The sequence below is a fragment of the Dermacentor variabilis genome, chromosome 10 (genome assembly GCF_050947875.1).
Source record: "Dermacentor variabilis isolate Ectoservices chromosome 10, ASM5094787v1, whole genome shotgun sequence".
NCBI lineage: Eukaryota > Metazoa > Arthropoda > Arachnida > Ixodida > Ixodidae > Dermacentor > Dermacentor variabilis.
In genome coordinates this window covers 25,585,033-25,597,154 of record NC_134577.1, presented here as the reverse complement: position 1 = coordinate 25,597,154, position 12,122 = coordinate 25,585,033, and the positions used below count along the sequence as shown (strand labels likewise).

At 46.5% G+C, this 12,122-nt stretch overlaps 1 protein-coding gene across 2 annotated transcripts; it reads left to right on the top strand.

Annotated features, from left to right (window-relative positions):
- The first annotated feature begins 1,598 nt into the window (after positions 1–1,598).
- Positions 1,599–9,593, top strand: LOC142560187 (uncharacterized). Of its 2 annotated transcripts, none has more exons than XM_075672096.1 (3): positions 1,599–1,811; positions 4,934–5,227; positions 9,227–9,593. In XM_075672096.1, the coding sequence occupies exons 2-3, from the start codon at positions 5,026–5,028 to the stop codon at positions 9,532–9,534; spliced, it is 510 nt and encodes a 169-aa protein (XP_075528211.1). In that variant the 5' UTR covers positions 1,599–1,811; positions 4,934–5,025; the 3' UTR covers positions 9,535–9,593. The 2 variants fall into 2 exon arrangements, with proteins under 2 accessions (XP_075528211.1, XP_075528210.1); XM_075672095.1 differs by lacking the exon at positions 1,599–1,811 and adding an exon at positions 4,089–4,188.
- The last annotated feature ends 2,529 nt before the right edge of the window (positions 9,594–12,122 follow it).

Here is a 12,122-nt window from a genome sequence, read left to right as displayed (position 1 = left end):
TTTTTTTTTTAATGTTTCCTGTGTAAGATGCGTGTGTACACTCCTCGAGCAAACCCGAAGAGACGGACATTGTTTGCAGGTAAAATTAAATCCGGCAGTTGACTAATCTTTTGACACTTATTAACTTTAGGGCACGCGTTACGATTGATGAATTGAAGCCGGCGAGTCCTCGAGGCCCGTTCGCCCGTGTGGGAACAATTTCAAATCTAGCGCAAGTTTTTGAGGCAAGCGTCGTCGAGCTTGCGGCAAAAAAATGTACAGTCAACCACGAAAACTTTACGGAACACGGGATCTCAGAAAAACGTTCAATTTGCGAGCAGCCTGTGACGGTATAGTCAGTGAAACCGAACGTCACAACGTTGTTCACGTATACTGGTACAGAGGCTGTAAATGCGAATACTGGGCTGCGTTGGGAGGCTGCGCAGTTATTCAGCTTTATTGAACTAAGATTTCGTGTTCCGTAAAGGTTAGTGGCTGACTGTACGCTCCACTTACTCGTTTTTTAACAAAACGCCGTCTTAAGAGGTCCAGGACAAATTAAACTGAAAAAGCGATGTATTTAGTCGCACATTTGGGGGGGGGGGGGGCACCTCGAAACTGGTACCAGCCTCCGAATTTCTCCTAAGTGTGGTATGTCATTGCGAACTCAGACGTTCACATTCGTAAATCACAAGTTGGCACCCAAAATAGATTAGTCGGGTCCTTTTGTTTCAGCGTCAAGAGAAATCAAATTACAAGAGCGATGTAGTGGGACGCAAGTAAGAAACCATCTCAAGGCCTCACCAAGGCGTGCGCCTCGTTTACACTTTCCACAGTAGCAGACTGCGAAGGCTAGCATAGTTACACAAGCCGAACGCTATGCAGTGAAATGTTAAATAGTCGATTAAATTGGAATTTTCAATTTCTCGTGCAAGCAATGTCTGCCTCTTCCAGTAATCAAATTGTTTATCGTGTTGTACCGCAGAACTGGGCGAAATCTTTTTTTTTTTTCATCTTTATGCTTTTGTTCACATTTGTGTGCGAAATGGTTGTGAACACTACAAGACCCGCATATACAGTTCACACGTAAAACTATGAGGAATGTGATATATACTCTATTCGCCAGTAATTTTCCTTTCCGTTGAAATTGACTGTCCCGCGTTTGGCTGTAAATTGTTAAATAGCTTAAATGTTTCACTTTACCAGCAGTCATCCTTCGCTTCTTTAACTACTCAACATTGTAGAGAAGCCGGTGAGATATCGTGCTCGTTCCATTGCGCGATCCGTAATAAGTCAGTGAATGTGTAGAAGCGCGCTGCAAAACATTTAGTAGGGAAGTCTCGATTAACGATATTTTTATTTATTTTCATTTCGTTCGTTAACATTCCAGAACGTCCAGTTCTCGCAATCTATGCCCCGAAACATCTCACTTTTACGCCAACTATTTTTTGAGCAGACCCTGCGTCCGGATCAGGAGTCAAGGCGAGTACCGGAGGACGGCTTACGCCAACGGGGGCCTTCGTCGTTCGGCCGAGACCATTGTTTGATCGCCGTCATATGAAAGCAGCCTCGAGCGCGCATCTCTGCTGACGCGTGTCACCGGCCGCTTGTGTGTGTGTGCGCGCACTCACCGCCCGGTATACGCGCTGCGACGACAGTCCTGCACGGCCTCGCATGGGTCACATTGTAGGGGGCGATACAACAACGCCGGCGGTTCGGTTTTGACCCCGTTTAGACGCTCTCCTGCAGGAAGCTATAGACCCTCCTCGGCGAGAGAATACTGCAACCTCCGAAGACGCCAGTTTACCACGCAAAGCGACGACTCGGTACAGGTAAGTACGTGCGTGCGAATCGATTCTCTGAATGCGTACCCTACGTACCACGGGTTGCGGCGAACCCAAAACCATGTAGAGCGCTGCCAGAACGCGTCGAGTCAAAACGAGTTCAAGCAGACCAGCTCTTCGCACGCGATCACAGCCCACGATCCCGGCGGTACAGGTTGACGTCGACTTTCTCCGAGGACATTTCAGCTCTAAATAATTCATTCGCGTAGACAACACAACAGCCGTCGCACATTACCAGCCATTGATATTAAATTAAGCAAGGTACATGTTTGAGCTACTGATACGTATTCACATGTTCTCTCTCTTGTTTATTGACAACACCATGACGCTCAGTGGCATGAAAGCGAGATTAAGGTTCGGAGAACGATTTCGTCATCAGACTTCGCCTATCATCGGTGCCGTCATCCTACTACGTATCTTAAGCCAAACGCATTTTTTGAAAGATACCATTGTGACGTAAGCGCGAACGAGACGGCCACATGGAGCACATGAGTGCTGTACACGTTCTCAGCTCGTTCACTTGCGTTGCAGTCGCACCTTAAAGAATGTGATAGTAACTGGAACAGGCCAACAGCCTTCTAAAGGCATTTTGATTGATAAAGATTCGCGAAACATTGAAATTAAGCGCCTCAGCAGTTGTCACAGTTCTCTACGTCGCACGAGCCGCACGTTCTGTGTGGCGCATTCACAGGTGTCAGTGCTCGCTCACTTTGAATAAAAGGTCAGAGAGAAACACAGTACCCCGCTCTCAACCACAGAACGTCATAAAACTTTTGCTATATAGAACGCTCTGACAATATTTACACGGAAATTTTAAACATATATGTTTAAATGCAACAGGGCTTCTTAATTCCGAACTTGGGAAGGTATTTTGTTACACTTTCGGTTAGAGGTTTCGTCACGTGATGTGACAAGTATGCACGTAAGGTTTGAGCTCTGGCTTATAAGTTTTATTCGAGCAGAAAAAAAACGTGACGTTTATGAAGTTTCGAAAACGCGTTGAACGCCTTTACTAAATTTAGCGATATAAAATTCGCCGGTAATCTGCAGTTATATAAAGAACAAAAGGCAACACTTCCTGGGAGAATATCTTCGACAATTTGTTCATAACTCAGCTGCTTGAAATACTAAGCTATACCAAGAGAATATTTGCGATTGATATACAGGCTAATGAATTTGCAAGACGGAAGGTGTACCGTCATAATTTTGAGTAATGGATGTCAAATAAATTTATTTTATTCTTTCTTCGTTAAATACATGTTTTTGCACATTCTGTCTCCAAAACACATATTTAATAATAATATTTGGGGTTTTACGTGCCAAAACCACTTTCTGATTAAGAGGCACGCCGTAGTGGAGGACTCCGGAAATTTTGACCACCTGGGGTTCTTTAACGTGCACCTAAATCTAAGCACACGGGTGTTTTCGCATTTCGCCCCCATCGAAATGCGGCCGCCGTGGCCGGGATTCGATCCCGCGACCTCGTGCTCAGCAGCCCAACATCATAGCCACTGAGCAACCACGACGGGTAAAACACATATTTCGCAGCGGCCTTGGGAGGAAAACTGAAGGCTTCTGGAGAACTTCCAGGGCATTGACAAGGCATTTTCAAGGAATGAAAGCAACTCTATATATACGTTTGACGGCTCAAATGCATAACACTGCCGTCAACCATGTGGAAACTTTCCTTCACTGCACACAAAACAAAAAGGTACATTTAAAAGATGAAAAGGCTTAGAGACCTAACAAACATCAGCCCTCAACTAAGCTCCTAACCGGACAGAATTTGACTTTTCGATTGCATGAAATTTATACCCACATGTCCCAGGAAAATCTAGTGAGCTTAGTCATAAATGTGTTACAAGGTTTCTTAGGCGGTGCCTAAATTGATGGGTTCTCAAGACCTCTAAAATATGCTTTTTGTTTTAGCGAGTTTTCAAGGTTTATTCGGACCGCTACAACCCTTGCTAGTATTGCTATGGTAAGCAAGTTTAGCAAGAACAAAAAAAAAATTATACTGTTCGTGCAATTGACCATTCTACCTTGTAATTTTCCTACTGTTCCTGCAATGGAATTCATCCAGTACTTGACTATTTTGTGGCTGTAAGCATGGCAATTAGACCTCATGGCACTTGTGATCAATAAACGCAACATGTGGACACTTTTCTGTTTCCTTTCAGCATACTATCCGCGTCGTGTAAGTTTAGAAAGCACAGCATCATTAAAGAAGAAACAATATTTTCACAGGCTGGTATTAGTATTTACAGTCTGTACTACCACATGCGAACGCCGTGTTGTACGGTTTTACTTGCTATCCAAAGCAAGGCGGCGTGGGCAGTCCTTGGCCTGGCGACGATTGCACAATGTGCGTATAGTTATCAGTTTAAGCTTCCTACGTGTATGCAAAAAAGGCGGGTGTCAAAGTGCACTGTGTGATATTGGCAAAATCTGACAAGGTGGACACGTATACGTTACGTGTCGTAGGGATACTTAATCTTTCCTCTCTTCATTTATAGTTGTTTTTTGAAATATTGGTATCGATGTAATAAAATTACACTTGAAAATTTTACTTGCATGCTTAATACAAATGACCCTGCGAGTTCGCGCATGGAACCAGATCTCAACCATTGCGCCATTCGGGTCAACATATTTAAGGTTCTGATAGTGACTGATGTACTAAAGCGCCAAACAGACGACACAGGAAGAGACACGGACGAGCGCTCGTCCGTGTCTCTTCTTGTGTCGTCTGTTTGGCGCTATAGTAACATGCACCAACTAGCCCAACAAGAAGTTCTGCTGGAATATCTGATAGTGATGTTTCTGAATGTGATAGTGATGAAATCTGAATGAACCACCCTTTTGTTTTTGACCACGTGTTAACGCACCCCATGCTACCCACGCTTGTCTTTCTTCCCCGCTAAACTTAGCGGGCAAAGTCAGCGGGGCAAAACTGGAAGCTGTCCAGGACCTATACATGTTAGTAAGCAGCCTTTTTAACGCCACTTTAACATTATTCTTCGTTGCACGTGCTTTTTCAACAAAACAGACGGAGCTAGGTCCGTCGGAATGTCGCGTATATAGTGCTCCCTTCTAACGTGCACGTCGCGCAGGCTTCGGCTGGAAGCACGACCTGTCGCGGCCCGTGCGCGACGACTGCTGCCGGGACCCGGACAAGTGCTGTCCCTACGGCTACCGGTGCGACATGCGGTACCGCAACTGCGTCCGCATCGCCGGCGACGAGAGGCCCGTCTACGCTTCCTCCTACTCTTCGAGCTCGCGGACGCAGCCCGTCACCGACTACGCGACCGGCACGCGCGGCTACCACTCGACCTCGTACGCCGCGGGACGCTACGGAGTGCCGGACCAGGGGTTCGCGCTCTCGCAGAACAACTACCTACGATCGGGTACGCCAGCATGTTTGTGTCGCATGTCTCAAGGTGCGCCCCCTCGTCAGGCGCCCTATTGAAAATTTCCACTGTACATCGAAGTACAGAAGGGCGCAGCGTTACCGCAAAGATTTTTACGAATTTGTTCATTATTAGAGGAGGTATAGGATAAATTGGAATGTCGCGTTTCCATGGGTTGCCAGGAGGCGACCTTCTGTGCAAGCGTATGGATTCTCTCTCTCCTGCCTCTACTAGCGTCATCAAATAACTGCCTCTGCTTTGACCCATATTTGGAGCCGAGGAATCGCGTCACGTTCACGTCGCAAGCCCCGCTTTTTTTTTTTTTCTTTTTGCTGCGCGGTGTTCTCTCAGCGGCGGTGTTTTTGCGCGTTCTGTTTGTCGAGGTCACGTGCCACAGTCGGCGACATCTGCAGGCAGTGCGTCTTGCATGTGACGAGTTAGCGGAGGTGCATGCGCCCCGCCATTCGTCTCGGAGTGTCCACATAATTGCTATCGCAATTACAAAAACTATGCGGCTCACCCAGCGAGCCGGAAGTTTGCAGGCACGGCAACTATTTCTCCAATTGTATCGCTGAAATCAGTGGGACTGACCAAAATACGGTGACCGGCAGCAAGTATACCTTTCGGCTTCGACGAAACACCTCGATTCGACGCCGTAATCAACAAACCTGAGAACAGCACCAAGCGAGAGCCGTTGTGACCCCGGATATTGTAGCCATATTTATTTGGAGTGCTGCTAGCACAAGTAACGGACAAACACGCCTTCTGGTAAACAAAACCAAAACCAAATTACAGGCAACTTATTACAACTATTTATTTAATGCGCTCTCAGGCTTGCCACAATACGAGGTTTCAAGGTCCAGCACTTTCCCTTAAAGCAAAACCGAGTCATTAATGTCATGTCAGTGTTCCTTCAAACAAGGCACGAGTAACAATCACAGCCCTGTTGACAAATACGTATACTTGCAAAAATTTACTTGTTGTTCCTTACAGGAATAGGACAGCTGCTTGTGTGTCAATAAATGCAAGTGGTGAGAAGCATTTAGTGATACAATTCTTATTGCAATAGCAATTATATGGACACTCCAGGCGCATTTCTGCCGCCGCCGCCGCCGTGAGGTACCGTTGTCAGATGGGAAGAGGACTTGGCAACCAGAGGCGCCGCGTCCCAGAGCTTTCATGTACTCATCAACCCAGCATCATTCGACACATTGACCCCGGTACTCCCCCACAACCCGGGCTGACTGGGTGGGGGGACTTGGTTCGGGCCAACGGTCCTTCCCGGACAAGGGGGCTGTTGTGGTGCAGTCCAACTGAGGGACTGCACTCAACACACAAACAGCCATGTCGGTCTTGCAGGGCACAAGCCTGACTGACCCTCGGACTGCCCTGACGCAAAAGAGGTCAAGGCATACAACCATGGAGACCACCAAAGCCGTCCGCGGAGCAGCGCGACCACTTGAGGGTGCACCACCACCGGTTCCAGCTCTGGGTTCCACTGAGCCAAACAAAACCCCGTAGATCGACTGGCGCACACGGCCGAGTCGTGCGACCTTTGGAGCATGCATCATAACTTAATGGATAGCTTTCCACCTGACTCGTCAAAAATCACGGCAGGACGAGCCCACACTTCGAGAAACTTCTTCTCGCCCAAGCGGTGCCGCTCCCGGGTGAGGTGGAACCAGACCTCCTTCCGTGCTTTCGCAAGCACTTCGTGAAGGCCCGGTGCCCGACCCCCGAAAATTGCATCGCAGCGTGCCAGCCAAACTTGGTATGAGCACTCGGCGAGGAGAAGCACGAACTGGTTGATCGCCTGATTGGGCAAAGGGTGCAAAAATCGGACTGTCTCATAAGGAACGCCTGGGAGCCTAAATAGACTAGCAACTCTTTGGAGAAGAGCTGCAGGAAGCAAACACTGCGTAAAGATATGAACTGAGTCCTCACGAGCGCCACAGAAAGGACACACTCCACGAGCCGGGATGGCTGTGAAGGGCCTGTAGCTCAACGGCAGGCACCCTCGCGCCAGGCGGTACATAAAGGTGGCTCGCCTGGCGTCGAGGAAACCGGCCGTAATGAGCTTCCAGTTTGGCCTGTGAATCGACAGGTCGTACCTTTGGCAATGTGGGGGGAGTCCTGGGGTGAGGATATCCACTAACTCTTGGAGTGGAGCTGAAACTACGTCGATGCCTGGGTGAACCTTGCGGAGGCTTACCAAAGAGTTGGCAGCCGCCGCATAAATGGTGGACGGGGTACCTGAACGAGGAACACAGTGGGAAAATGTGCTCTGCGAGAACAAGCGGAGTCGGGTGCTAAGAAAGAAGGAAGTTAAGCTTCGAGTTAGGAGCATATCCGAGTTAAGAGCGACCTGGGTCCACCTGACGTGTAGTGCAGTAGCCACGATGCCCAGGTCGGGAATTCCGAGTCCTCCCTTGTCCCTGGGCAACTTGAGCACCCGCCTAGCTACACAACCAGTTGTACCCTTCCAGAGGAAGCGAAACAAGACCCTCTCCAAGATAAGCTTGGTTCGGTTCCGTATGAGCGAAAGCGTGCGAGGGTGAGCCGGCGAATGCGGTTGAATCTAGCGTGCGCGAGCGAGGAACGCGGCCCGGATACGCGCCCTTTCCTATCGCGCGCGAGGCGGGCGTCAGGCGAGGGAGGAGGAGCGTACTTCTCCGGCGGCTGCTGGGGTGCCTCGATGTCTTCCGCGCCCGCCGCTCCGAACAGAGTGGACACAACTGCCGCATCTGCTACGGCGTTGGCCGCGCGCCGCGTTTTTTTGTACTCCGAGCAGCAGCACGCGGCGGCGCGATTTCGTGACGGATCATGCTGGGCACGCGTCAAAATGACGCGCGCGTCCCCCCATCCGCGCGTCAATCGCGCCTGAAATCGCGCCATGCGGTTCCGCCTTCGATGTTTGCACAGTGCGCGTAGTGCCGGCAGCTTCGTATGCGCTGTGCTTTCGACGTTTCGTTCGCGTTGAAGCGAGAGATGCATGAAGGTACAATTCGCAAGCTGCTGCCGTGATTCCCAACCACAATTTTGACAGCGAGTTTCCGCGCTCATCGAACGAGATGTGTTCATGTTTACTTGTGCACGCTTGACACCGTGCTGGTTAATTTAGTTAAAACACGTGGGCGGGCTACTTGGTTTGAATCTACGATCAAGTGCGACTGAACAAGGACGTAGAAAGAAGCAGACACGCAGACAACGCTGTCTCTGTCTTCTACATCCTCACTGAGTCACGCTTACACATTCTATCATTGTTAATTTAGTAAGGGAATGTTTAAAAGTGTATACGGCCGATAAAACTACTATTCTTACTTCGTACGGCTATCACAATGATGCTTCGCCTTTAGGGCAGAACTGCGAATTTTTGTGTGCGCCATTACACTATAGTATTGTAGGTATAAACACAACAATACACGTCCAGTCTCCTTCCACTTGCACATGCATTTTCCCCAATGATTTACTGTTCCACAATGTGAGTGGAAAGGCATGGCTTGATGCATCAAGCAGACCTTTCTTACCTCTACCTAGCTCACCACTTTACCATGAACTAGGAGACTCAGTATGTAGGTCTTTCACGTGACTGAAGTAAAGCAAACAACCTTTGCATGAAAGTAGTGAATTCCCCGAACCAGCATTGTCTGCTTCAAGAAAGTATTCATACAGACAAGAATGTCAGAATAGGCTTGCAAACAGCAGGCAAAGAAAAGCGTCAACACAGTGCCAATTTCTTAACAAGGTGGCTGTCTAACTTGTAGTTATATCTGTAGTCTTCTGTGTAAAGAACTTCCCTTATTAAAACACTAGGCACCATGCTGAGCCTTCCCTTGTTCACTTACTAATGATTATAAGTTCAGAACATAGTAGCATTTATTGTGCCCAGCATGCCTGCGCAATTTCCTTCCCAAACTTAACTCTATGCCTCTCATTGCAATGAATAGGATAGAGTAAAAGGAACAATTTAATACATTCTACTGCATTTCTTCACAGAAAACTGCCCCACTGGGACATACTGCTGGGACATTGACACCTGTTGCCTCATCCAGCATGGCTACAACAGCCTCTGGACGCGAGTGGAGTCCACCTGCTGCACGCGTTACAACAGCCGCAACTGCCAAAGGGTTCGCGGCTGCAGAGTGACCATTGGTGACCAGCGTTACAAGTCGTATCGGGAGACCTTCACTCGCAGGCCAGCCTACTATGGAGCAGCGCACCCGATGGCTGTTCCACCAGCTGCAACTGTCTTGGCACTTGCCATTTTGCTTCGCTGCGTTGGGCTGTATACCTTCAAGATGTGACAAATAAATTATGGGGGGCGGTGGGAGAAATCAACCATTCCAAAAGCCACGTTGCTCAGCAGCAGCACTTCATGCCCAGAGATATCTCATCTTCGGGACTGTTGTTCCAATTATCACCGTTACGTTATCACGGTTGCAATTATCACTTGTTAGTTTGCTTACTTGTGAACCTAAAAAGCTGTAAGAAACACAGTGGCAGACCACTGTGAATCGCTTTCAGTTACTCTTGATGGGACACACCCAGGCTTTTTTAGTGTATGCCAGGTGCCTTCAAGGGAGTTTTTCATTCCACCTTTGTTAGACTGTAGGCACTGCAGCCATATTTAAACCATTGTCATCATGTCCTACAGCATAACTCTGGAGCAACTGACTGGATGCAGCGAGTCAAGCCTGCGTCCTGCTCGAACGACTGAGCCTAAACAGGACCCCTGTGAATTCTGAGCCCCAGCTGAAATCTTCCCTTGCTGACCATACAGCATTACGGAAATTCAACTTTTATTTCAAAGGTCAGGGAATCTTTCTTCAAGAAGCACCCAGTTTAGTGTGCAAGACCCTCTTGTTTAGTTCTGCAAGGCACAGCAGGAGTACATGTTGCTGGGCTAGTCGGTTCATACTGCTGAGTAGACCATAAATATGATTGCTTTGGCGCAAACAAGGAAGGATGGAAGGGAAAAAGGGGAGCACCAATTTTTTGGAATATGTACATGCAGGCGCAACATAAGAAAACAGCTTCAATCACGCAACACCCCAATCACAGCCGGCTATCAAAACACCTTCTTTCGGCATGCAAAAGTAACATGGATGTGTCGCTAATGCAAGACGAACCTCGCTCTTTAATATGAAACGACTCTAACAATTCACATGCCGAGGTGCGCTCTCCTTGTTCCCTTCTGTCCTTCCTTGTTTGCGCCAAAGCGATCATGTTTATGGTCAACTCAGAGTACGAGTAGCTCGCGAGGACTTCCCTCCTGTATTTCCTCCATTTTAGAAGCATGTGTTTGCATATCACGCATGCAAATGCATGCAGAGTTAGGAGAGGGAAATAACTCCTTTCAAGGTACACTAGACAGGAAAATAACTTGAGCTGTACTATTAAACTCCTCTTGAAGAATACCAAACAATGTCACTCTTATGATGAGAAGAGGCATGGTATGCCAAAAGATCCAAAGCACAAGGTTGATGGTGACACCACCTTGAAGTTCTCGCACCAATTTGCCACAACGTCGATTTTGATGGCATCTCCTCAAGCCTGGTAAAATTTTATCAGTAAAGATCAACTACATTGTACTTAAAAAGTGCAAAAGACTGATCTTAGTTTGTTTCAAAAATTGATCCATGTCGAAAATATGAAAATTACTTTGAAATCTCATCATTGATGTAGTGGCAAACTTGCATTGGCGCAGAATTCCAGAAAATCAACTCATAACCAGTAATTAAAGAAAATAGAGTTTGGAAGGATAATTAGTTCCAACTGACTTGGTGTATTTCTTTATCTTATTTTTAAGAACTCTAGCTTGGGAGCTTATATCTAAAAGCATAGCTAATCTAAACATATCTAAAAACACATATAATGCAATAAAATTATTGCAATATACACAGCTCTCAAACCTATCACTAATTTGTGAATAGGACATTTGCAAAGCTATTAAAAGCACTGTAAGAATTTCACGTCGGCTGTAAACTGAATTACAAATATTCAGGAAAGATGCTCTCCAAATATGGAATATTTTTCCACGTGTAAACCAAGTGAACTATAATGTTTCTGCGGAACCTATTTGGTAAAATAAAAAAATCAAGCTTATACGTAACATTATTTGACACATGTAATAATAATACCATTTGAAATTGAATCTCCCGACTACTGAGAAGTTTCAACTTCAAATTACTTTTGACTACTGAGAAGCTTCAGCTTCTAATTCCTTTAGACTACTGAGGAGTTTAAAGGATTCAGTTAAAGAACTATGCTATTTTGGTGGAGTTATGACTTTGTAAACTTTGTGGTTCAATTTTTTTATGAAACGCTCATTTCTGGCATTTTTTGATGATATGAGGTCCTAAATAATGACTTCCTCTTTCAAATGCGACAAATGTCATTCAAATCAGTCAAGCGGTTGTCTTATAAAAAAGCATTTCTGCTTTTTACATGTATCTGATCATGATGTATGGGGTCTTACTGCGCAAGGGTCAGATATGGCCAAAGAGTGTCATGACAGAAAATGATCTGTTGTCAATGAATTCTGAATGAAAAAGAAAAATTGAGTGCTAATGATAGGAGTAACACTGGTGTAAAAATGCCTAAAAATCTGTTGCTGTAAATACTGTTAAATCTATGCCTATTAAAACAATGACAATGACTGCTGCGATTATGACAAATAGAATTTCAATAACAGTTGATGAAATAAACATATCAGTGATAGCAGTAACAGTGCTCCGAGAGTGCCCTTAAAGGCAAGGGCTGGTAGATACATGCTACATATATCCTAACCAAATGGTTCCCTAAATGTTTGTTTCGGCTAAAAGGTTAGAACAGTTTACAAGTAAAAACATAGTTCATTACTCAGAAAACATATTGGGTGCAGAGGGATGCG

Bases quoted from the DNA above. Each gene is read 5' to 3' on its own strand.
- LOC142560187 (XM_075672095.1), top strand. From the start codon at position 4,104: ATGCGAACGCCGTGTTGTACGGTTTTACTTGCTATCCAAAGCAAGGCG. The intron at 4,189-4,933 runs GTGCGTATAGTT...CACGTCGCGCAG, and splicing joins CCTGGCGACGATTGCACAAT to GCTTCGGCTGGAAGCACGAC. The intron at 5,228-9,226 runs GTACGCCAGCAT...ATTTCTTCACAG, and splicing joins GAACAACTACCTACGATCGG to AAAACTGCCCCACTGGGACA.